This window comes from Diabrotica virgifera, chromosome 2 (assembly GCF_917563875.1).
Source record: "Diabrotica virgifera virgifera chromosome 2, PGI_DIABVI_V3a".
Taxonomy (NCBI): Eukaryota; Metazoa; Arthropoda; class Insecta; order Coleoptera; family Chrysomelidae; genus Diabrotica; species Diabrotica virgifera.
The window spans coordinates 281,277,179-281,304,747 of record NC_065444.1 but is presented as its reverse complement, the minus strand read 5'-3'; the positions used below and the strand labels follow the sequence as shown (position 1 = coordinate 281,304,747).

The 27,569-nt window shown below is 34.7% G+C and overlaps 2 protein-coding genes across 2 annotated transcripts in view; both read left to right on the top strand.

The window, feature by feature from the left end:
- Positions 1-27,569, top strand: part of LOC126879895 (tachykinin-like peptides receptor 86C) — an 883,727-nt gene that overhangs the window by 414,997 nt on the left and 441,161 nt on the right. The window lies entirely within an intron of this gene.
- On the top strand, positions 322-8,821 carry LOC126879904 (uncharacterized). The gene is made up of 3 exons (XM_050643250.1): positions 322-743; positions 5,736-6,220; positions 8,381-8,821. The coding sequence occupies exons 1-3, from the start codon at positions 443-445 to the stop codon at positions 8,801-8,803; spliced, it is 1,209 nt and encodes a 402-aa protein (XP_050499207.1). The 5' UTR covers positions 322-442; the 3' UTR covers positions 8,804-8,821.

The following is a 27,569-nucleotide window of genomic DNA, read 5'->3' as shown; positions in this document are numbered from 1 at the left end:
ATTCTACATTGTAGGAAATTTATATACGCAACTTTTATGTCAGTACAACTTTTCTCGGAAATGAACAATTTTAAAGTTATAATCAAAAAACGAAGAAAAAATCGAATTGTTCCTTAATTGTTTGACATTTTGATTATTTAAACAATGTTCCGGACCTTTTTGAGAGGGAGGATAACTCAAATATTATTATTTAATTTATTTCAAGCAATTTCTGCAAAAAAATTTGAGTCACCTCTCAACGACCAAATGTACTAATATTTTTACAGATGCGTCCTGGTATAATAGCATTTTAATGAAATTTGTGACTAATTCATTGATTATTATCTAATCTTAATATAATAACAGGTGTAGAAGACTTGACGTATATAAATACTATATACTTTTTACATCAGCAGTAGGTAGTTATTTAGTTAGACAGTTTTGATTGAAGTTATTAGCCAAAATGGAGATTGCTAAAGAGCACAGAGCATTAGTGGACCGTATTGCTAGGGAAAATGGATTCACCGATTATGAAATAATAACTAGTTCTGGGTCGAACAAAGGAGACAACTTTCTAGGAATCCTTACTGCTATTACCATTAAAAACAAGGAAAAGAGTTTGGATGTTATTTTAAAGACTTCAGAGACCAATAAACAAGTTAGAGACTCTACTCCCTTTAGGGACCTTTATAAGAGAGAAATATTTTTGTACGAACGGGTTTTCAAGGAATTTAAGAAGCTTCAAGAAGAATACAGCATTGAAGGTAAACAATAATTTTCTTTAATCTTTAGAAACAATTATTTAACTTCTTTAAGTGCCACCTCCGCGGCGGATGTCGGCAATCATCATAGCTATTCGTATTTTAGAGACTGCTGCTCTAAAAAGTTCATTTGATGTACATCCGTACCACTCTCTCAGGTTGCGCAGCCACGATATTCTGCGTCTCCCTATGCTTCTCTTTCCTTGAATCTTTCTCTGCATAATCAATTGGAGCAAGCTGTATCTCTCTCCACGTGTAATATGTCCGAGATATTCCAATTTTCTTGTTTTGATGGTCGATATTTCAGAATTCTTCTGTACACCCACAGCTCGAATGATTCTAGTTTTTTCATTGATGCAGCATTTAAGGTCCATTCCATAAAACAAAGTCGAGAAAACGTAGCACCTAGCCAACCTTACTCTTAGCTCTAGCTTTAGATCTCTTGTGCAGAACACTTTCCTCATTTTGTTATAATTTGCTCTAGCCTTTCCTATTCTGATTTTGATTTCCTGTAAGTAATCTCCTGTGGAGTTGATCATTGTTCCAATGTATGCATATTGGTCGATTCGTTCGATATCGATCCGTTTATGAAGGGATTTTCGTTATTTCTTTGAGTTTCCGTTGGTCCCGGCCTCTGAAGATCCCAATATTTTCAGCTAAGATGACAGTGTCATCCGCATATCTAATGTTGTTAATAGGAACTCCACTTTATTCCAGCTGTTTCACCCTTAAGAGCTTTTTTCAAGATCTCTTCCGAGTAGGCATTAAAAAGAATTGGCGACAACACGCATTCCTGTCTCACTCCACGTCTGATTTCAATTTCCTCTGACAGCTGGTCTTTAACACGTACTTTTGCTCGTTGTTTATAGTATAAATTCGATATAATCCTGAGGTCATTGTAGTCCAACTTCTTTGATTCCAGGACAAGCATTAATTGTTCATGTCGTACTTTGTCGAATGCTTTATTATAGTCAATAAAACACGCATATATATCTTGATTAACGTACAGGCATCTTTGTATAAGTATGTTAAGTGAAAAAATAGCTTAAAACTGCGTATCATTAATGTATATGTCCAGTTTATGATATATATTGAGTTATGGATGACTTTCAGTACCGTAAAATGTGGTGACTTTGACCGATTTTGTATTTTAATCCTATAAAAATCATATTTTAAATTTTGCTAAATTTTTGTATATGCAAATATGTTATGGGTTTAGGCGTCTACTTTCAGTAGCTTAGATTATAATTACAAGAAAATAATCATGACTTTTTGCCTGCTAAACTTTCTTTTAGGTGGGGTTAATTTGACCGTTTTTTAAACCATTTTTTCTTAATTCGTTATATCGGTGGATTTAACAACCCTTGGAATATTAAATCTTTTTATTTTATTTAAAAATGAATTCTTAGATATTTATAAATTTGAATCGTTAAAAATAATTTTAAATATTATACAGGGTGGCTGAAGTATATCACAAGAGATATTTTTCTATGTGTTCGGTCAAATTCACCCCAGCGGTCAAAGTAACCCCATTTTACGGTAGCAACTTTAGCACATGGGACATCAAACTAATGGTCTTGCGTTTTTCTTTTTAGGGAGGCAAATAAAGATCGACATCAACCATTTTTTGGGCAATGTGCCTGAGCTACAAATTTTGTTCAAGAGTACCACTAAAACATCAATATGCTGCTCATCTATCATTTTTAAAAGGTCGATAGGAAGCATGTCAGGTCCTGGGCTTTTCCTGTTCTTCATTGTTTTTAACGCATGTAATATTTCTTCCTTTGTAATATCTGGACCTATTTCTCCTGAAGTAAGTTCTATGTGTTCCAGGTACCCTCTTATATCATCGAACAGTTCATCGATGTATTCTGCCCAACGTTGTACTTTCTCATCGGTCTCTATTATAGCAACCCCGTGTCTATCCAGTGAGATTTTGCTTTCTTAGTACAGCCATTTATTTGACTTTCTTATGTAGGTTAAATAAATCGTATCTTTTTTGGAGGTCCTCGATCTCTTTGCATTTCTCTTCAAAGTGTTTTTCTTTTGCCTGCTTTATCATCTTCCTTATATCGTGGTTAATCTCCTTGTATTTATTGTCATCGTTGTTCTTATATTGTCTCCGTTGTTCCATCATATTCAGTATCTCGTCGTTCATCCATTCCTCTTTTCTCCATGCGGAAGTCTTTAGTATATCTTTACAAGGTTCTAGTATGCAATGTTTTAGTTGCTCCCAGTGTTCGTCAATGTCATTGGTGTCTATGTTCAGCTCTCTACAGTTCCTATGCAGTTCGTGTTGAAGACATTATTTTACGTTGGTTTCTTTAAGCTTGCTTTTGTCCATTGTAGCAGTTCTCTGATGTCTTTTAATATTTTTAAGTGTGAGTGTAATTTTGGCGATAAGTGGGTTGTGATCTGAGGCCACGTCTGCTCCGGGATATGCTTTTACGGCTTTAACAGAATTACGGTATCTTTCGTTTATCATAATGTAGTCTATCTGGTTCCTAACTACTTTCTCCGATGAATTTGCGGGAGATGGCCATGTATACAGTCGTCTGTTGGGTAGTTTGAAAACTGTGTTTGTAATAATAAAGTTCTGCTCTTGGCAAAATTGTAGTAGACGATCCCCTCCCTCATTGCGATTTCCCAAACCATATTTTCATACACATTTTCCGCATTGCCCCTTTCCAATCTTTGCATTGAAATCACCTACGACTGTCGTGATTTCTCTGCTTTTTGTTTTTTTCAGTGCTTCTTAGATATGCTGATAAAATAATTCTAGTTTTTCTTCATTGGCAATTTGGCGTTAGATATCTCTAATTGTAGTAACATTACTCTTTCTGAGATGGGGACAAACCCTTTCACTGCTCTATTAGATATTTTATTAACAATTATTGACACGCCGTGTCTATGTTGGTTGTCATCGCTACCTGAATAATATATTGTAGCTTCTGCTGTTGAAAAGCCACCTGGCTTCACTGATACCCAGTACATCAATATTCAACCTGTTCATCTCTTGAATGGTATTGTGCATCTTACCAGGCTGAAACATGCTCTGAACATTCCAGGTTCCAATTTTAGTATTGGACAGTCTTATTCTCTCGTCTCCGCTTTTGTGACAAGGAATTCGCTGATTAACGACCTGAGAGGCCTTGTCTTTTCCTCCCCTGCCGGATCTTGGCTTCCGAGGGCCATAATCAGTATCACTGTTGTTGGTTTCTACCACCATGATGATTGTACTAGGGATATCCATCTGGATCTTTAATGTAGTGGTTTCCCCTTGCCTTCTACATCCTTATGCCGTTGACCTTTACTAGGTTCTTCCGCCTTCGGGGCCGATTTCTCAACCTCAGGGCAAAAGGGTGCCCTACCACTTTCTAACTCATCCGCCCAAAGCCGTTGGCCAGTAAATGGGGTATTTCTTATTCCGGCAATCATTCGGTGACTAATTTGATTCTATATTACCCATAAGATCGAGGGATTTTATTATTTAACTGGTGATTATTAAAGTTATATATTTATTGGAAACAAATTTCTAACCTATAGTCTGCCTTATACCTACAATTATATTAACCTCTCCTTCTTGTGTCACTCCTATTGGAGATTGGAAATCAACATGGCGATCCTGATATTATTTTTACAGCTGATTACCACAATTGATAACAACTGTCTATTATTATTTTGTTATAATTATATGTAAATATTTTTTATATCTTATTATTTTATTTATAGAATTTAGTTTTCTTCTTCTTCTTCGTCAATCATTTTCCACCCAGTTCTGAATGTAGGTCTCTCCCAATTACTTCCATTTTTCTCTATCTTGCACCAATCTAATCCATAATTTGCCTGCCACTGCTCTAATATTTTCTTCTTCGTTACGTGCCATCTCAGCTACGAAGGTTGGCAATCATCATGGCTATTCTGATCTTAGATGCTGCTGCTCTGAATAGTTCGGTTGATGTGCATCCGTACCATTCCCTCAAGTTACGCAACCATAGATTCTTCTCCTTCTTACACTTCTCTTGCCCTGGATTTTTCCCTGTATAATCAATTGAAGTATGTTGTATCTCTCATTACGCATAACATGGCCCAGGTATTGCAGCTTTCATGTCTTGATGGTTTCCAATATTTCCAGTCTTTTGTTGACTCTTCTCATGACTTCATTGTTTGTTATATACTCGGTCCATGATATCTTCAGGATTCTTCTATACACCCACAGTTCAAATACTTCCAACTTTTTAGTAGTCGACGCGTTAAGTATCCATATCCATGCTTCTATCCCGTAAAGCAGAGTCGAGAAAATATAACACCTTGCCAGCCTAACTCTCAAGTATAAAACTATATCATCTAATGCAATTAGGGAAGCCGACCCCGCATAGGGATAAGGCAAAGAGAATGATGATGATGATATTTATCTGATCTTTCCTCATAATTTTGGTTTTACTGTAGCTCCTTTTTAAAGCCTACCGCTCAAAAACTTCATTTAATTGTTGTAATATTTTATGTAGTTCTTGGATATTATTTCCTATTACAAAATGACTTTTGGCGTAAGGGTGAAATGATGTCTCCTTGTCTCAATCCCCGTTATAGGTTTATGGAATTCGTTTTTGTGCTTTCGTGCAGTTTTATTTGCATGGTGTTATTTTCATGTGTTTTTAATTATATTAGGGTATCTTAAATATACACAAGAAGATGTTTTAAAACATTTTTAAAACATAATGATGAAGTACCTAAAATAACTGACAAAGAAGATGTGTGTTCTCTTTTTTATATTTCTTCTTTATTTTGTTTCTTTTGTAAGCAAAAAATGTCTGTTATGGAAATTATTTTTAAATTTACTCTTAAACGTTTTTTTTAAACTAGTGATGGATTTGCCTGATCCTTTTTGCTGCGTTCCGAGCTTTCCTACCGAGTTATTTGTTTTTCTCTATCTTTATTTGCAAGTATTTGAAAGATTCGCACTTTTTTAATAACTTTCATATTTATTTATTATAGATCCCTTCGACAGTGTCCCCAAATTTTATTTGAGTTTTACTGAAGATGATCTTGAAGGTTTAGTGATGGAGAATCTAAAAACACAACAATACCAGTTGTGGAATAAGAAAGTCCCAATAAACCCAGGACACACAAAAGCAGTACTCATTGAGTATGCCAAATTTCACGCAGCTTCACTAGCAATGAAATACAAACATCCTGAATTATTTAAAGAATTGACAGAAAATGGTCCACGTAATCCATACGAGATCACTTACCAAGAAGGAATCCATGAGGAAAAGATAGAACATAGGAAAGCGTTTCTTACTCATTCTTTAACTGATAGTTTCAAAGCTGTAGAGGATGATCCAGTTTTGACAGAATATTTAGAAAAATATGGGCAAAAATTATTGCCTGAAGCTTTCTCTAAATTACAAGAACCAGAATACAAAGTTGTCATAACACATGGAGACTGTTGGTGTAATAATTTTATGTTTCAATATCAGGTAATAATTTATTTTTGGTTTTATATGTTTGAGTACTGATTTTTAACTGATAAATTCACTTTGGATTTTAAGTAGGTACGTTTGACTGAGTCAAACGGTTTGTATAAATCTGTATATATTAATACCAGAGGTTTTTTATTTCTATGGATTTTTCAATGAGTTGTTTTATCGTTTGCCTCATGGTTTGGTAACTACAGGTCTAATTTTTTATCCAATATCGTTGTTATAATTCTTGTGAAAAGTTTGTACATATGGCTTAATAGTCTGATGGGTCAATAACTTTTTAGGTCAGTTTTATCTCCTTTTTTGTGAAGCAGAATCGTGACAACCTTGTTCCATTAAGACGGTATCGGCCTTTCTCCTAAGCACAAATTAAAAAGGTCTTGTATTTTGAGATGAGAGTCTGGCCAAAGTTCTTGAGGGATTCGATAATAATTAGTCCATCATAATTTTACTAAGCGTTCTGTCTGGTATTAGTCAGAACCTTGATTTAATCTGGTTTTTTCAGTTACCTTTTTTATCTTTATTTCGGTGTCCCGTATACCACTGTATAGTTTGATAGAAATCTTTCATAAATTATTATTTCATCCTGTTTATTTTTTAATTTGATTATTTGACCCTTTAAAGTTTTCAATTTTCTTTTTTAAGTACCTTCAAGCTTTTATTTGTATGTATAGTTTGTTGGAATTTTTCATTATTATATTTCCTCTAATATTTTTGATTGCTTTGTGCAGTTCTTAATTTAACTTACTTTTTTCTTCCTTTTTGTGTTTATATTCCATTCTATATTTTTCCTATATCGTTAGAGTTTTGGTTTCACTGCTAAGTTTCTCTTCGTTATTTATTCTTGGACAATCTTTCTTTTGGATTTCTCTGCATTCCCTGGATTTTACTGCATTCATTGAAAACATTTATATCTTCCGTAGGAGGTGTTTCTGTATATGATTTTAATTTGATCTCAGTGATATCTTCTCAATAATCGATGTCTTTATACTTGTCTACATATATTTTTTCATTATCTAGATCATTCATAAACGCATTTACCAAACACTTGATATGGATATTGAAGAAACCCAATTTGGATTCCGTAGAGGCCTAGGGACCCGTAAAGCTCTCTTTGAATCCAACGTACTAATCCAGTGATGCTTGGATGTGAACCAGGATATGTAGTACACAAACGATTACTCCGAAGAAATCAAAGTTCGAATAGAGAAAGCAAGAACAAACTTCAAGAAAATGAGAAAGGTACTTTGTGCAAGAGAACTGAAATTACACTTGAGAGTTAGGCTGGCAAGGTGTTATATTTTCTCGACCCTGCTTTACGGGATAGAAGCATGGAATCTTAACGCATCGACTACTAAAAAGTTGGAAGCATTTGAACTGTGGATATATAGAAGAATCCTAAAGATATCGTGGACCGAGCATGTTACAAACAACGAAGTCATGAGAAGAGTCAGCAAAAGACTGGAAATATTGGAAACCATCAAGATACGAAAGCTGCAATACCTGGAGCATGTTATGCGTAATGAGAGATACAACATACATCAATTAATTATACAGGGGAAAATCCAGGGCAAGATAAGTGTAGGAAGGAGGAGAATCACATAGTTGCGTAACTTGAGGGAACGGTACGGATGCACCATGGTACCAAAAATAATAAAAATAACTGTAGGTGGTACATCACTCAAAAATGTTGAGAACCGCTGATTTAGAATATACTTTATTGTTGTATCGTAATCTTCAATATTAATTATTACTGCAGTTTGTCCTTCTTTCTTCGTTTTTCTGTAAATTTATTTAAATTTTTTAACAATATAATAGTCTCATGTTTTATACGGCTAACGCGGCCTTGGGATTATAGCAGGGTAGTCTCCTATATCTAGGGCCTAAGGTATACAAGGAAGGTAACTGGGCCAGTGCTACGCTTCAACCGCCTATTATTACCCCTGGTTTTAACAAAGGTACTCATTTTATTCAAGCTGAGTCGATCTGGGCCCTACAAACATTTTTAAAAATGTGTAGGTGTCCTCTGGGTTTCGAACATCAGCATGGAAATCAGACTTCCTACCGTCTGAGTTCTTCCGTCCCTTTTTTCAAACATTTCTTAACATTTATACCTAAATCATTTATTTATTTATTTATTTACATACTTTATTTTAGGATCCAAACGTTAAAACAAAACCTCAAAGTTTACGTATTATTGACTGGCAAATGTCTTCATTTGGAAGTCCTTGTACAGACGTTTCCTATTTTCTTCTGGCAAATGGCTCAGAAGAGATTTTAGATGATTTTGAAACCTACATAAAAATATATCACGACAAACTATCTTCGCAGCTTCGTAATTTTAGTTTGGATCCCGATGAAATCTTTCCTTTGTCGAGGTTTCAAAATCATTTGAAGAAAAGTATATTACATGGCATGTTTATGGCTCTTTTAACTATAAAGTTGATGGCGACTGAATGGGTGCCTGATCATGTAGAAACTGTTGAAAAATCTGGCGATTCTAGTGTACTACAGAGTGAAGAATATAGTAGGAGAGTGAAAATTTTGATAAATTTTTTGGTTAAAAATAAATATTTGTAATAAAAGTTTTGTATCGTAGAGTAATTTTGATTAACTTAGTAAAAGAGGTAAGGAAACAAAAGAGATAGCCCCACGGATTCTTTCAGAGAAGTTAAGTAACATAGAGCAAACACATAATGCAGAAAAATTACTCCAGAATATATGTGAAACTTTTAATAATACGACGATAGACCGAGTTCAGAATTACAACTATTTTAGGACAAACATTAATGAAACAAACGATTATATCAAAGAAATAAGAGTTAGAATAGAAAAGGCTAGAAGTTCGTTCAATAATATAAAAAAAATTTTGAAGTAGAGGCCTCAGTCTAAATCTTAGAAAACGAGTACTAAAGTGTTATGTATTTTCTGTTCTTTTGTGTGGCGTGGAGATTGGAAGCATTTGAAATGTGGACATATCGAAGAATGTCAAAACGGCAAACAGGTGTATGTTCTCAAAAAACTTTTGATAGTGAATAAAAAATATTTTATTATCAGCTAAGTACTTTCAACACGTAACGTGCCGTCATCAGAGCTTCCTAAAAGGACATTTAAGATAAGATTTTTTTTATAAAAATGAGTGAAAAACTTACGTCCTCTTATAAAACCTTCATAGAAGAGCAATTGCTAAACGACACAATAAAATACATGGATACTGGGCAAAAGCCACACATATCGGGTATAACAACCCTTTAAAGTGAATAAAATCACCTCTAAATTCTTTTATATATTAAAAAGACAACATGGCTGAGTCAAACCATTTTGAGCCCACGTGAACAGCAGATCAGCTGAGGAAGACTGTCATTTATTAAAATGATAAAGAAGGAACCACAATCTTATGCGACCTCTATCTTCACAAATATTAATTAAATAAAAAATTGAGAATGACTAAAAAGCCATGTAAAGGTTAAATGAATTTTAAGTTAAGATACTAAATTTTAAAGTTAAATTTTCAAAAAAGTACTATTATTAATATTGAAGTGAAATGTTAACGTGTATATAAGTTATCAAAATTCTTCTAAAAACAAAACTGTTATAGTTTGACCAAGTGTAGAAGAAGTTAGATGAAATCAAACCTCGGAGAAATCTCATTTGATAAGCTCAGAGTTCGAAAGCTGTTGTTTAATAAATTAAAAATCTTATTAAGTCAGACAAATTTCAAATATTTTACTTGTTTACAAATATGTCAACAATGAACGAAAAGTCAAGGATACCTACAAGTAATGTTCAAAAACTTTCATAAATTGTTGGGTATACTGTATACTGAACCAAAATTATTAAAGAAATTTCTTAAAAATAGGATCAAATTCACAATTTAATTGAATCTGGGTGTTAACACAGTTTTGAGGGTTTCTTTTCATTTCTCTACTTATTACTAGATCTTCTAGTAGATTCATTTTGGTATAGTTATTATAGGTATGCTGTGTAAAATCCTACTATCTCTTTGTGGACTAAAGCTATGTTTCGATGCATGTAAATGATGACCAAAGCTAGATTTATCGATCTTTGACAGATGTTCTTTGATACGAGTATCCAAAGGTCGCATCGTTCTACCCACGTAGGTCACAGGGCAGTCACCACATGACAATTTATAAATGCCACTTTTTGAAGCTTTTTTAATTTTGTCTTTAGTATGAGAAAAAATAGACTTGATGTTATCTTTACATTTAAATGAAAGTTTTATGTTAGGAATGTTATTTAAGATTTTTGCTATATTGTCTGAAGGATAACCTATGTATGAAATAGATCTATATATAACTGCTGAATTGGAGTTGTCCGGGGTCGCAATATAAGCTATAGATCTGTTCCTTTTATTCCTTAATTTGTTGAGAATGTTATCAACCAAAGTAGGGGAGTAACCGTTACTATGTGCAAGTTGTTTAATAATATCTAATTCAGAAGTAAAATTTGTGTCTGATAATGGTAAGCTAAGTAAACGATGGATATAGCAATAAAAAAAAGACATCTTCGGTTGAAAAGGATGATTCAAAGATCTGTGGATAGTATGGTCAGTCTGAGTTGGTTTTCTAAAGACTGAAAAACTTAATTTGTTCTCTATTCTATAGTATTTTTACTACAAAAGCGATATTACGTAGGTCAAAATTTTTGACGTAAGAGAACTGTCAAAACATTAGAATGTGACTTTTCATTATTGCCATGTTTATAATAATATGCCATGTTTATTATAAACATGGCAATAATGAAAAGTCACATTCTAATGTTTTGTTCTCTATTCTATAGTATTTTTACTACAAAATAATAATAATAATAATAATAGCGTTTATTGTCCAACAGAATCCATTTACAGGACAAAATATTACATAAATAAAAAATTAAATAAAATCTTAGAAATTCATAGGTATCGATAATAACAAAAATTTTACAAAACTAAATTTGAATCTAAAGAAATAAATTATTAATCACCCAGGTAGATCTTGGCCATAGAAATCAGTTGCTTTAAACTGCAGTTAAATATATCGCAGTAAATACTTGAGGCATTATAATAGCTGCACATGACGAATAGAGGAGAATTTAACATAAGGTTAGTGTTTAGGCAATACGTAAAGTATCCTTAACAATAGTAACCTATACTTATTGTACGGTTATAGAGTATATTCCCATAGGTAAGCTGGTTAAGAGTAGATAACGATTTTTCATATGTAATTTAAAGTATTATCTGCATAAATGGCACAAAGAATATTTGCTACGAGAGGTATATGGTTCAAAATGCATACAGTATCACGACTAATAAGTTATGTTCACATACATGTAGAGTACTTACAGTTTTATTCCTTGATGACGTGTCACATCAGAGCTCTGATTGAATTCCATAATCCATTTGGTTCATTTGTAAGGCACTCACTAATACGCTAAATAAATCATCGTCGATAATACTGAGCAGATTGAATTATCTGAGCGGTATAAAACGATAGCAAAAAAAGCCGGTAAAATGCGGCCTTTTTACGAATAGCGGGAGCGTCGATAGATTAGAGATGATTCTCGTTAGGAAGCTTTTGACGATCTGCCCCGGCGAGGGGTTCAAATGCGAGTCTCAACAATAACCTGGAGTTTCCAGAAAGGTTACATAAATACTACTTGAATTTTAAGTAATCAGTAGTACAGGGGCGTAACTAATTATTTTAGTGAGCCGTGTATAATATATTTATTGTACATATTGCCGGGGGCGACAGGCGAGAGAGATGGCCTATATCACCTCGAAGAGAGGGGATTGGCAAAGATGTGCACAACGATAAGAAATGTTTGAAGAAATTAGAGTTTATATACACAAGGGGTAACAACGATAAAATGGAGGAAAACGATAAGTTTTCCCCCTAGGGATAGATTTTAATCTTCCAGGGGAATCACAGCGATTTTCGTAATACCACGAAGAAAATCACCGTGAGTAGTGTGAATCTTGACAGTACGAACTAGACCATCCTTACCAGGCAATACATCTATTACCCTGGCAGTTGGCCATAAGAGTGGAGGAGTACCATCCTCCTTCAACAGAACCAAATCCCCGATCTTGACAGGGTCAGTAGGGTCGGTCCATTTATTTCTTTGCTGCAGGAGGCAAAGATAGTCTTTTTTCCACAATTTCCAAAATTGCTGTTGAATTTTACTAATACGCTGAAAAAGATTCAACCTATTTTCAGGTATCTCTGAAACACTTGGTTCAGGGGGCGCGGTTAAACTTCTTTGAACTAAGAAGTGAGCTGGAGATAGGAAAGCGAAGTCATTGGCGTCAGACGACATCCTAGTGATGGGTCTCGAATTTAGAATAGCCTCGATTTGGCATAATACTGTGTTAAACACTTCAAAGGTGAAGTGGGAATTTCCTATAATTCGATAGAGGTGATACTTCACACTCTTTATTCCTACCTCATGGAGGCCGAATTGATGGGGGTTGCGGGGAACACCCATCTTGAAAGTTATGGAGTTTTGAGTACAGAATTCCTTAATCTGTTCCGAATTATTTTGATTTAAGAAAAAATCATAGAATTCGCGCATTTCATTTTTTGCCCCATGGAAATTTGTGGCATTGTCGCTCCAAATAATACTGGGCGTGGATCTTCTGGCAATAAACCTTTTCAGAGTAAGAATATAGGCTTCTGCGCTTAATCCTGTGACGAGTTCGATATGAACACATTTAGTGCTCATGCAAATGAAATAGGCTACGTATGCTTTGTAAAGCGGTGCCTTCCTCAAATGTGAGGACTTAATTAAGAAGAACCCCCCATAGTCCACTGAGACGACTTGGAAGGGTCTAGTGGGGAGTACACGATCGGGATGCATATCTGCCATCTGTTGAACAGAATTGGGTGTCATGAATCGGAAACAGTTTACACACTTACGAATTAAGCGTTTAATCTGTCTTAATCCGTCAATTGGCCAGTACTTCATTTTGACATACGAAAGTACTGTTTGCGCGCCTGAATGTAATAACTTATGATGAGCTTGAGTCAAGATTAGTTCTACAACTCGACATTTAGAAGGAAGTAGAATGGGGTGTTTTTGATTATACGATATGGGGGCGTGTCGGAGACGTCCTCCCACACGAATCAGCCCATCATTATGTTGTAGGAAGGGGTTGAGTTTACGAATGGCTTTATTGGTCACGAGTTTAGCATTTTTCAATTCAAGAATCTCTTTTTTAAAGTAGATACTTTGGATATACCTGATGATCGCGTGATCAGCGATCTCCATTTCGGGTGGCGTCAATATATCCGTATCTCGTGGAGAGTTATTTATTTTCTTTTTAATATTACTGATGAATCTAAAAAGATAAGCGACAATTCTTTGAATTTTACGAAAAGAAGAAGATTTAGCGAATAGATTTTCAAAGGTGTCGTTGAGTTCGTGATTTGTTGCTATGTTTGAGACAACTAACTTCCTTAATTCAGGAAGATCATCCTGAAAATGAGGAATTTGATGAAGAGAAAAATCGATGGGATTGTCTCTAATAAAGCTAGGTCCGCATAACCAGTCTTCGGTGGTCTGGGGATTATCAAAGACATTTATCCCTCTGGAAGCGGGGTCAGCGATGTTTTCGTGACTTCTGACGAAATGGAAATCACAAGGAAAAGTTTCCAACAAGGAATTGACCTTTTGAATTCTGTTTTGTACAAAAATGTTCCAAATGTGTTTTTTAGAAAGTATCCAAGACAAGGCAATTGTAGAGTCAGCAAAGAGATGAGATGAAGATATACTCAAATTTTTCTTGAAGATGTGAAAAAGTCTATGAGCCAGAGTGACTCCCAACACTATTCCACAAAGTTCCAATTTGGGGATGGTGAGTTTATTTTTTAGCGGAGAAATTTTGTTTTTAGAAGCGATAAGCCGCGACGATACAGAAAAGTCTGAGTATGTCGCTTTGAGATACACACAAGTGCTGTATATTTTTTCCGATGCGTCGGTGAAAATAATTAATTGAACATCAACAACTTTCTTTTGTAAAAGTAAGCATCGAGGTACCTTGACCTCTTCTATAGTTTTGAATGTCGATAAGAGGTTTTGCCAATTTTTCATAATGATGGGTGAGTCAATGGGTTGATCCCAGTCCAATTTCTGGGACCATATTTCCTGTATCAAGAGCTTAGCGTTCACAAGGACAGGGGATAACCATCCTAGCGGGTCATACAAAGTAGCAATGTAGGAGAGAATAGTACGTTTAGTAACAACATTAGCCAATTTGAAGATAGGAGTTTTAAACGAAAAGTGGTCGCGTTCTGAATCCCAGAATATGCCTAAGACTTTATCAGATCCCGTGAAGTTAAGACTGACTTCAGAGACGGGATTTAAATTGTGTTGAGACAGAAATTCTGAAGAACTGCAGTTCCACTTGTGGAGGAGGAAACCATGGGTTTCTAGCAAAGAAGTTAATTGTTCGAAAAGACAACTTAATTCATGAAGACTGTCAGCACCGCTGATCAGGTCATCCATATAGATAGATTCTTGCAGAACACTAGTAGCAAGTTCGTGGGTATGTTTGTTGTTGTCAGCGATGTGCTTGATAACTCTTTGAGCGATAAATGGGCTACTTGGGAGCCCGAAGGGTAATCTTTGAAATTGATAGCACCGTAAAGGCTGCTGAATATTGTCCCTAAAGAGAAAATTTAACAGAAATGTTTCAGTGGGACAAATGGCGATTTGTAGGAACATAGCCTTGATGTCGCCTACTAGTGCGAATTTAAACTGACGAAACTTAGCGAGAATGTCAAAAAGTTCATGTTGGACGACATAACCTTTGTCTATGACGTCACTGAGGGAGATTCCCGTAGACGATTTATTGTTTGGATCGAAAACTATACGAGTGGAAGTAGTAGAGTTGGATTTGAAAACGGGAAAGTGAGGGAGAAAGTAATTAGGTTTACCTGAGTCATTTAGCATTTTTAACGGCACTTGAATTATTTGTCCGTTATTGAGATATTCCGATATAATGTCCTGATATTTTTCCAATAAATCAGGGTTGAGTTGAAAACGTTTCTCGAGACTGAGAAAACGTCTTTTTGCCGAGAGAAACGAATTTCCCATGTCTATATCTTCGATAGGGAGTTTGAGATTGAGTGTGGACTCATATCGTCCATTGGGGAGAACATTAACATGTTTTACAAAATTAATTTCAGCGGGGTGATCATTAATGAGATCGGTGTTCTGAGGAGCGGCTTCTTCCAGCTCCCAGAATTTTTGTAAATGATCGGATAGTTCCTCGTTGGACACTACCGGCTCATTTACGGCGGAAGGAGTGTTATGAGAACAACAAGTAACGAGAGAGTTTGAATAAAATTCCAAAGCCTTTTTAGTATTTTTCGACTTAAGAGCAAAGTCTGGAACTGACCCTGATATCGTGTACCCGAGTAGAGTGCGTTGAAGAACGGGAAGACCTTTTCCCAAACGAATTATTTCAGGTTGAATGATATCGTTATACAGGTCTGCACCGAGCAGGATACCAATTGGGGATGTTACATGGAACATCGGATCACCTAATGGTATCTCTGAGGGTATGTTTAGTTTGCTCGCCGAAATAGAAATTTGAGGAAGCGGATTTGTTATCTTTGGGAGTACAGAGCACGAGATGTCAAAAGGAACGTCGTTAGCGACAGCGAAAATTGTTGTATCTACAATAGATTGAGACGAGGATGAGGTGGAGTTAATTCCATTGATCCGTAATTTTCCATCTCTAGTGGTGAGTGACAGTTCCTTTACGAGGTCAGCACTAATAAATGAAACCTGTGAGGCCGAGTCTAAAAGTGCCTTTGCGAAGACCCTCTTGCCGCTAGGAGCGACAAGATAGACCTGGAGTGTGCTTAATAACACCAAATGATTATCAAGCGAGGCTGCAGATAGAGCCATTGAATGTGGAGTCGAATTTTGAAGATTAACTTCCGTTTCAGGAGCTCTAACATGTGAGGGCCCCTGTTGTGAATTACCCTGTGTATGGGAGTTATTTGAGATAGCGGTTTTATTATGATTATTTGAGTTGTGTTGGCCAACAGCCGCGGAAGGGTTACTATGACCCGTTTTGTCGAAATGGAGCAACGTGTGATGACGAGATTTACAAACTATGCAAGAGAATTTGGATTTACACTGATCGAGCATGTGAGACCCAAGACAATTAATACAAAATTTATTTTGTTTGACAAAACTAAAACGTTCTTTAGAATTCAACTGCTTGAACTGAGGACAAGAGTAGATCGAGTGAGAGTCGTTGCAATAGGAACATTTCTTAGGACCTAAGCGAGGCGAAAGGTTACTGGTAGAAGTGTCTGAGGCTAGGTGTAAAGAGTGTCTGGAAGTAGTAGTCGATTTTGGTTTTGATTGAGATTGAATATTCTCAAGATGAACAACGCGTGTCTCGATTTCCCCTAGAAAATGGACAAAATCAGGGGTAGCTTGGCTACCACCGGATTGGAACTCAAGAGCCCTAATGGTAGGTGCGTCGAGTTTCTGAGTAGCGATATGTATGAGAAGTAAATGCAAGAGATCTGAAGGGGGCCTATTCAAGTTCAATAGGGCCTTGAAATTATTTGACATGACCGTATGAAAATTTCTTAATTGTGAGTGATTTGCGTTTCCAGAAATAGGAGGCGCATCAAGAATTTGAGAGATGAGAGTTTTGATAAGCGATTTAGAGTTGGCGTACCTTTGTGTCAGGTTATCCCGGGCTATTTTGTAATTGTCACCTGTGAGTGGGATATGCTCGAGAAGCGTCAAAGGCTCGGAAGTTAGAAAACTTTTGAGGTAAATGAGTTTTTCCAGATCACTTAATGTAGTATCAGATCCTATTATTGTATCAAAGGTCTCAATGAATGAATTGTATTCAGTAACTAAGCCACTAAATGGTTTTAACTGAATACGAGGGAGGTTTACTGTTCGTTGCCTAGCCATAGACTGTGAGGTTAGAGAAGAATTAGGGTCAAATTGGAGGGAGGGGGTAGCAGTCACATTAGAACTTTCAATGACCTCTAACCTTTCTTCCAATAGAGAAATTGTATCCAAATATTTATCAAAAACCACAGAGGAATCAGTAGAGGGGGTAGGTTCCTCGGGGATCGTCTCCAGCACATTTTGAGCATCGCGGAAAAGTCCGTAAGAATGTTTGAGTTGTGAAATTATTTCACGAATTTTATATTTGTTTAGAGAATTAAGAGTTGTGGGAACCGAATCAGCCAACTTGGTTATATCAAGTTTTGCGGTGAGCCTCTGTCGGTTATATTTTGATCGGTCAGCCATGTTGCGAGAATGTGAGATAAGATAGATTATTTGCAAATGTCTAAACCTATAAATCGATGCGAAAATGAGAGAATATGTACAATATATTATATATTACACGTTTAATAGTGTGAGATTGGCTTAATAGTATCACCCTGTATGAGCGCAGATTAGTATATGAAATGCAAAACTATAAAATTTCAAAATATATGCAATTTTCCAAAATGGGTATTTTTCAGCAAGTGTGAGACACCCTTAACAAGTATTTAAATTAATTAAATTGAAGGAAAAAACAATTATTTATTTTCTATAGTTTTCTAGAAGTGTAAAATGAGCTTAAGCGAAGCTAAATGTAGCAAAAACTTACAATTTATGCAAGAAAACAAAATTATTTTTAATAATTTTTGTAACCTGTGAACCAGGCTTAATCGGATTCAAAATTATAAATTTAATTTAAATCAAAAGGTTGAACAAACAATGTTAAAATTATAACACCCGTACTATCAGCCAAGAAATGAGTACACTTTTTGTATACTATAAACAGAAAAATATATTTACGAAAATAAAATAATGTAATATATGCAAATATTTTTTCATACAAACAAAACGACTCCTTTATTTGAACAAAGCAAGTAGTTTCTGAAATTGCACGTGTAGACCGGGCTTAACAACCTACCAGCTATTGTAGAGACGTGCTGGGTTAAATACTGAGAATTTGAGTGCAGAAAGAGAGGAATATTTTATTTTTGTGCCGGGGCGGCGTGGCTTGGAAATTTCCAAATGCAACAGAAAGACACTATAAATGAAAAACCGTTATTCTCAGAATAGAGATTATCAAAATATGCAAATACGAAGGACCTTGAGGATTTAATTAATAAATAATTAATATGATACGGCTCGATGGAACAGAAATGTTTAGGCAATACGTAAAGTATCCTTAACAATAGTAACCTATACTTATTGTACGGTTATAGAGTATATTCCCATAGGTAAGCTGGTTAAGAGTAGATAACGATTTTTCATATGTAATTTAAAGTATTATCTGCATAAATGGCACAAAGAATATTTGCTACGAGAGGTATATGGTTCAAAATGCATACAGTATCACGACTAATAAGTTATGTTCACATACATGTAGAGTACTTACAGTTTTATTCCTTGATGACGTGTCACATCAGAGCTCTGATTGAATTCCATAATCCATTTGGTTCATTTGTAAGGCACTCACTAATACGCTAAATAAATCATCGTCGATAATACTGAGCAGATTGAATTATCTGAGCGGTATAAAACGATAGCAAAAAAAGCCGGTAAAATGCGGCCTTTTTACGAATAGCGGGAGCGTCGATAGATTAGAGATGATTCTCGTTAGGAAGCTTTTGACGATCTGCCCCGGCGAGGGGTTCAAATGCGAGTCTCAACAATAACCTGGAGTTTCCAGAAAGGTTACATAAATACTACTTGAATTTTAAGTAATCAGTAGTACAGGGGCGTAACTAATTATTTTAGTGAGCCGTGTATAATATATTTATTGTACAGTTAGTTCTAGCTTGTGTATTTCTGAACGTAATCGAATTTCTTACTGGATAAGACGGAACGTTAAAATTTATTTGTCGAAGGATATCAGGGCTGTCAATGAGATTATGTAGTAGCTTGTACAGGAATACCAGGGAGGCATTAATTCGTCTAGATTCTAATGACACTACGTCCAAACCGCTACATAACTCATTATTGCTGATACCCCTCGTAGGATATATACCATTAATTTTATAAAACAAAAATTTTAAAAATTTACGCTGAACCCGTTCTATAATTTGGATGTGTACATCATAAAACGGTGACCAAATGATAGAGGCATATTCCAGTTTACAGCGTACAAAAGTGTAAAACAGTAATTTAATGGCCTTAGTATTAGTGAGATTTCGACTATTTCTAATTATAAATCCATAAGATTTAAGTGCTTCTCTAACCTTTACATTAACATGTTCAACAAAAGTGAGTTTGTGATCAAATATAACTCCAAGGTCTTTAATTTTAGTCAAACGTTCCAGTTCATTGCCATCAATAATATAAGGATGGTATATAGTAGACTGTTTCCTAGAATAACTAACCACCTTGCACTTATTGGCATTAAGATTCAGATGATTTTCCTTACACCATTCATGTACGAGATTCAGTTCACTCTGCAGAAAATGACAATCGTTAAGGTCGCTTATCAATGCATAAATCTTTAAGTCAGCAGCATAACATAACATAAACATGGTGCAGAAATAGATTCACACAGATCGTTAATAAATAACAAGAACAATAATGGACCTAGATTAGAACCTTGTGGAACCCCTGAAGAAGCAAGGTACTTTGCCGATTTGTAACCATTGTAAGAAACAAACTGCGTTCTATTTGATAAGTAAGACCTCATAAAAGTAACAGCATCCTCAGAAAGACCAAAGTGGTATAATTTAGAAAGCAATACTCCGTGGTGAATTCTATCGAACGCCTTCGAAAAATCGGTATAGACGACGTCAACTTGACTTCTATTATCTAGGGCCTCTGAAATATATTGTGTGACCACTAATAAGTTTGTTACAGTGGACCGACTGGAGACAAAACCATGTTGGTATTGAGACAGCTGATTACGAGTTCTTGAATAAATACGATTATACAGAATTATTTCAAAAACCTTCGACAGATTGCAAATTATGGAAATTGGTCTATAGTTTTCTACCTGATCCCTTTCACCAGTTTTGAATACTGGGCACACTTTTGACTCCTTCCAGAGACTTGGATATTCTTTATTGAGAAGACATAAATTAAAAATTTTTAATAGTGGCACAGTTAAGGCACCTATGCAATCCTTAACCAGAAAAGATGGTATATTGTCAGGTCCACACGTCATTTTGTCTTTCAATTTCTTACTAGCAGAAATTATCTCAGATTCTACAATAGGATAAAAATTTAAGTAATCTGCGTTAACTGATGAAGAGTTAGCTTTATAATTAATATCAGATGACAGAAAAACACTATTGAAAAATTCTGCAAAAACATTCACAATATTTTGTGGTTCGGAGGTAGTAATGCCAATATATTTCATTACACCAGGAATTCTTGAACTATTATTTTTCGCATTAACATACGACCAAAACTTCTTGGGATTGATGGATAGAGATATTTGAATGTTATCGACATACACATTGTATGCCAAACTGATTTTTGATTTGACAAGGTGTCTTAACCGTTGAAACTCAAGCAAATCACAATGATTTTTGAATCTTTTAAATTTTTTTCGAAACTTTGCTTTTAATTTGATGTTCTGAATGATGTCAGCATCAAACCAGGGTGGATATTTATGACTAAAATTTTTATAAACTGGAATATACGTATTAAACAAAGAAAACATTTTATCATAAAAATTACTTAAAATTACGTTAACGTCACTAGTAGTATCCAGAAAATTCCAATCCGTTTCGTACAGTTCTCGATATAAAGCAGGAAAATTTGCTTTTTTAAAGTTGTAAGTTATTTGCTCAGAACCATACCTAAATATAGGCTCTTTCACAAATATATCCGTAAATGTAATTTGAAGAGCTGGGTGATGAGAGTCTTCATAGAGCAAAGGTGAGTCATCATGCTTCACTTCACAACTGAAATGCGATAAGACTAAATCTAGCAGTCTACCCAAATGATTAACAACATTGTTAAATTGTCTAAGTCCAGTAGAGCCCGTAAAACTTAAAACTACAGAAGTTTGGAAATCAGATATATCATTATCAATGAACTTTGGAACATTAAAATCGCCTAGTAATATGGAGTTATTATATAAATAATCAAGTTGCCCTAAGCAATCGAAAAAATATTCAAAGTCAACTAAACTTAACCTATCCGGTAAATAAACAACAACTGTATAAAAATGTTTGTAACCAATCTGGCACTTGACAATGATTAGATCAATTAATGGAAATTGAGCATCGAAAGCCGCAATATCCAATATTTCGGATTTTATGAAGTCTTTTACCGCAAGCACTACACCACCACCCTTCACCTTATCCACCACATGGAATTTTCGGTCCTTTCTATATACTACATAATTATTCGGAAAGAGTTCCATGCTCGAAACATCACCGTGCAACCACGTTTCACTTAATGTCGTAGGTCAAAAATTTTGACCTACGTAATATCGCTTTTGTAGTAAAATTACTATAGTCAATGTTAGGTCTAGAAAATTAATAGAATTGTTAGACTCTGTTTCTAAAGTGAATGTTATGGCTGGATGTAAATTATTGAGTGAAACTAGAATATTTTCTGCATCTGAGGAATTTCCATCTATAATAGCTAACACATCATCCACATATCTAATAAACCAATACAAGATTTTTTGTAAAGGATTGTGAAGAATTATTATCAAAGATATTAATCACAAGGTTGTTTAGGAACAAATCTGCTAGAAAAGGTGATAATGAATTTCCCATTGCAAGGCCTTGTGCCTGTCTATAAATAATATTGTTAAAAGAAAAGGAACCTTGTGATAAACAAATTTTAAGTAAACCCAATATGTGGGAAATTGTATCTCTATTAATGTGATTGTTAATAAGTAAATTCTCCACTATAGGAATGGTTTCATCTCTTGGTACGTTCGTAAACAAATTACTAACATCGAATGAAACTAGAAAGGAATCTCTGGGTAAATTTAAAACTTACAATTTATTAACTAGATCAGTAGAATTTTTAACAGAATAATTAGGTTGCAAAGATATTGAAGATTGTAAAATGTTATTAATGAATTTAGACAGTGTAACAACTGGAGTGTTATAAAAACTAACCACTGGTCTCATAGGAACATTTGGTTTATGAATCTTTGGTAAACCATATAGTCTTGGTATTTGAGGATTTGACAAAATGAAGGTTTTTTCTTTCATCTTATGTAATAGAAGGAAATCTTTATGTTTAGATAAGGTAGCTTTTAAGTTGGTAACTAATTTATTTAAAGGGCTTCTATCTAAAATATCAAAGTTGTTATTTCTTAAAAATTCTTCAGTTTTTTGAATATAAACACTATGATGCATAACAATGAGGCAGTTACCTTTATCAGCTTCAATAACGATAAGGTTATTCCTATTCAATTTTGTAGATATTTGTCGAATCAAATGTAGTTGTTTAAAACATTTGATTTTAATATTATTAACATTATTGTTAAATTTAATAAGATCTTTTTGTAAAGAAAGGAAACAGTTACTTTTTAAGTTGGTTTTAGAAATGTTGTCTAAAGGTAAACTTTCTATAACTGAGTCAATAATGTCAACTGAAAATTCTTCAACCGTTTTATTGTTGAATGGTACTAAAGTACAGTCTGTCTAATTTACTTACCGTTGCACGTCATTATCTACGTTAGAGATCTCAGTTGACATTGTTGCGCAATTACAAAAAATTCTTTAATTCATTTTAAATCAAATACATCACATATTTTTTGCGGAAGTGTAAATATTCAATGTAAATAAATAAAAACTTTAGAAATAGAAAACAAGAATTAAGTTATAATCTTACATTAAAGTACATTATAAAAACAATAAATATAATGAAACAAATACATACTTATAGTAAAGAATATAAACAAATATGAAGTGTCATCACCGTAACTGTCAAATAAATGTTACCAATTTATGCCAAAATATCACCTTCGTTCGATTATAGTTACAGTGTATTCCGAAATGTGTTTCATAAAAACGCTTTATAATCCATTTATACAAATTAATTTTTTTTATTGTTGTAATATTTACAATCTGTCCTTAACTAAGAACAATAGGTAAATTCTTTGACAAAAATTGAAAATTTGACCTGTAGAGGGAGATCCAGTGATCACCCTCTTTACATAAATTAAATTAAAACAAGTTAAAAGTTTAGTTATCACTATCACAGATTATTCGAATCTTCTTGCTAGGTCCACTACTTTGAATCTCTTCAGGCGTCGTACATCATTGTGGTCATCAGTGAGGTTGCTGGCTAACTCGTTTGGATGAGATTCTAGTCTCTTGGAATATTCTTTGTAATATTCTGTTATTACTGTTTTAATGGATGGCACATTGAGGTCTTGCTCTATCACATAGTTTGGCACGTACCAAGGGGCATTCAGCATTGTTCTAAGGACTTTGTTCTGGAATCTCTGCAATATTTCTAGGTTAGTTTGACTGGCTGTACCCCAAAGTTGGATACCATAGGTCCACACTGGTTTTAATATAGATTTATATATCAGCAGTTTGTTTTCAAGAGATAGTTGAGATTTACGACCGATGATCCAGTACATTTCTCGGAATTTTATTCCTAGTTGTTTTCTTTTTGTAAAAGTGTGCTTTTGCTAAGTTAATCTCCTATCAAGATGGATTCCTAGGTACTTGACAGTATCGGTTTGTGGGAGTTGTGTTTCATATAGTGTTACAGATGGACATGTTTGTCTTTTCATGGTGAAGGTTACATGGATGGATTTACTCTCATTTGCCTTTATCTTCCATTTTTTAAGCCATCTTTGTATATTATTAAGGTCTTTCTGAAGGATTCCGGATGCTGTATTTGGATCATGGTGAGAGGCTAGTACAGCAGTGTCATCAGCAAAAGTTGCACACGTTGTTCTGTTACTTGTGGGTAGGTCAGCAGTGTAGAGCAAGTACAATATCGGTCCCATGACACTTCCTTGTGGTACTCCGGCTTTTATTGGTCTTAGGCTTGTGTATTCATTATCCTGCTTGACCAGTAAATGTCGGTTGGAAATATAGCTTTTTAGGATTTGATAAAAAGGATGGGGAAGGTTTTTCTTTAGTTTAAAGAGCATACCAGCATGCCATACCTTGTCGAAGGCCTGACCAATGTCCAGGAATGCAGCAGAACAATACCTTTTATTTTCTAAATCACTTCTGATGTGTTTTACCAGTCTATGTACCTGTTTTATCGTTCCGTGTTGTGTTCTGAACCCAAATTGGTGTTGGCGAATTAGTTTCCTTTCTTCTATAACTGGGGATAATTGTTTAAGGAGAAGTTTTTCCAAGATTTTTGATAGAACAGGTAGCAGGCTTATTGGTCTGTATGAAGCCACCTGAGTTTTATTTTTCCCTGGCTTAGGTATGAGAATAATTTGAGCAACTTTCCATTGTTCTGGGTAGTATCCTAGCCTAAATATTGGATTAAATACTTGCGTTATCATTTTCAGACCTTTGCATGTCAATTGCTGCAGTACTTTCCCGTTGATCAGGTCATACCCTGGAGCTTTTTTTGGACTGATTTCATGCTGGATAATATTTCTAACTTCTTTAGTGGTGATTTTTTGTATAGGCAAGTCCATCTGGTAGGGCGATTCCAGGAATTCATTTATTTCTTCCTCTGTGTCACCATCATCCATGGGATGTGGCTGGAATACATTTGTGAGGTGATTTGCAAATGCTTCGGCTTTTTCTTTATTATTTCTACACCAGTTTCCCTCTTGGTTCCGTATTGTTGGTATTTGTTGTTTCGGGTGTTTGATTTTTCTCGTGGCCTTCCAAAGGGAATATTCACTATCTGCGTTTGCTGATAAACTTGTAAGATATTCTTGTATTTTATTATTTTTGATATTATGCAATTGTAGTTTAATTTCCTTGTTGATTTTATTTCATTTTGTCTTGTTCTCAGGTGTTCTTTTTCTTCGCCACTCCTCCTTTATTTTTCTCTTTCTAGCAATCATTTCCTTTATTACAGTTGGGCAATGCTCTTTAAATTCTGTTTGGTAGCAGTCAGGGGTAGCATACCAAGCAGCTTCTTGTATAGATTTCTGAAGATTTTCTACTGCTGCGTAGATGTCACTTTCTGTTTTCAATGGGATGTTTATGTCAATTAGTTCATCTAGTTTAGTCTTGAAAATGCTCCAGTCTGTTTTGTTACTGTATAGTGATGGTTGTTTAGTACTGTTTGTTATTTGTGCATACCATGTGGCGATTACGCTAGAGTGGTCAGAAGGTAGATCGTAACAAGATTCTACTTTTGCCAATTTAACATTAATTCCTTTAACAATATAGAAGTCGAATAGATCAGGTATTTTTGCATTGTCGGTAGGCCAGTAAGTTGGTTCCCTTGTGGTGAGATAATTTGCATTGGTCGCGTTTATAGCTTTAAGAAGTTCTCTGCCTTTTGTGGTAATAATTCTGGATCCCCAGTTAGTATGCTTAGAATTAAAATCTCCTCCTGCTATAAATCTATTTCCTAATGTTTTAAAGAAATTTTCAAACTCAAACTTCAAATTAAATGAAACATATTATTGTGTATTTCTTTAAGTTAACATTAATAGAAATCTTTAAATATTATTTCTACGCGTATATAATAAAATATGCCTAGTGGCTGTAATGCCAGTGTACTCGGCAAAGTGATTCTAAAAAAGAACACACCTACCGCCTAAATATTTCGTGTTGGTATCATCACGGTTGGTGACGTCACGGGCTATGACGCGGATGACGTGCAATGGTAAGTAAATTAGATGAACTATAGTAGAGGCTTCAGTCTAAATCTTAGAAAACGATTACTAAAGTGTTATGTATTTTCTGTTTTTTTTTTGTATAGTGTGGAGATTGGAAGCATTTGAAATGTGGACATATCGAAGAATGCTAAAAATCTCCTGGGGAGACAGAATAACCAATTAAGAAGTAATAAGAAGAATAGAGAACAGCAGGGAGATATTGGATTCCATCAAAATAAGAAAACTACAATATTTGGGCCATATAACATATACTTAGTGAGAGATATGAACTCCTAATATTAATAACGCAGGGAAAGATTCAAGGAAGCCGCAGCATATGTGGGTAGAAGACAAATGTCCTGTCCTGGCCAAAGAATCCTCAGAGAATGGTTTGGATGCAGCTCAAGTGAACTTTTTCGGACTATAGTGTCTAAAGTTAGAATAGGAATGATTGCCAACCTTCGTCGTGGAGATGGCATGTAAAGAAGAAGATAATGAAAGGATGATAATCAGAATGAAATGAACAAAATTTGATGAAATGAACGAAAAAATTAAAATTTTTGAAATCTTAAAGAAGTTAAATGTGTGGTGTTATTATACCCTATTCCACGAACATAAGCCTGTTTTGGATTACTTCGACAACGAATATCTTACTGTGCAAAATAAGAAGGACGAAAGTAAATTGCAAATTACATTGTTGTTTATTGGAATAATTATTAGCGCCATTTACTTTCGTACTTCTTATGTTGCACAGTAAAATATTCGTTGTCGAAGTAATCCAAAACAGGCGTATGTTCGTGGAATGGCCCATATAAAAAAATTAACAATTCACATAATAGCGCGCATAACATAACGCGATATAAGAAGTATTCACTTCTGTCGGCACTGCCTAAGTACCCCGCGCTGTTTTTCGTTTTTAAATTTGTTTGATAGGTATTTTAGGATCTTATTTCATCAATTAAAAATTTATCTTTGTAATGTACTTTGCGCCTGGTTTATTTTAGTTTTTATATTCGGTTTTAATATTTATATGCAAGAAAACCTTTTTTTACCTCGAGGCTAATTTTTACTTATCTCTCTACCTTAAAGGTTACAATTTACGACATTTTCTGTCGCCGAATTGAACTTCGTTATCTACTAAAATATATTAGCTGGCAACTTATTCTGGCAAATTCATGCTAGCTATCTACTACCATCGATCGCTTGAGAAAACTTTTGAAATCTGTGTGCTTTAAATTAGACGACATGAAGAAAACTTAAAAATATCGGCCGGAAGTAGTATGACTAGATAATTTCATATTATACGAAAAGTTTGAAAACTGCAGTGAGGAACTGCAGTAAAGAAATGTTAGGTTAATGGGTTATATAAGGTTAATGGTTCAATCTACAAATTTGGACATTACATTTAACCATAAATTAAGATCTTTTAACTTTCTCATTATTTCTCAGTTAGCACATTTTATTTCATTGTTAGATGGGCAATATAGATATTATACCTAAGATTAGATAAATGCGATAATACTATATCAGATACCTTCCAGAAAAGCAAAAGAATTCAATATGGCAATTTCATGTCAGAAAACTAAAGCAATAGTAATCAGTTAAGAA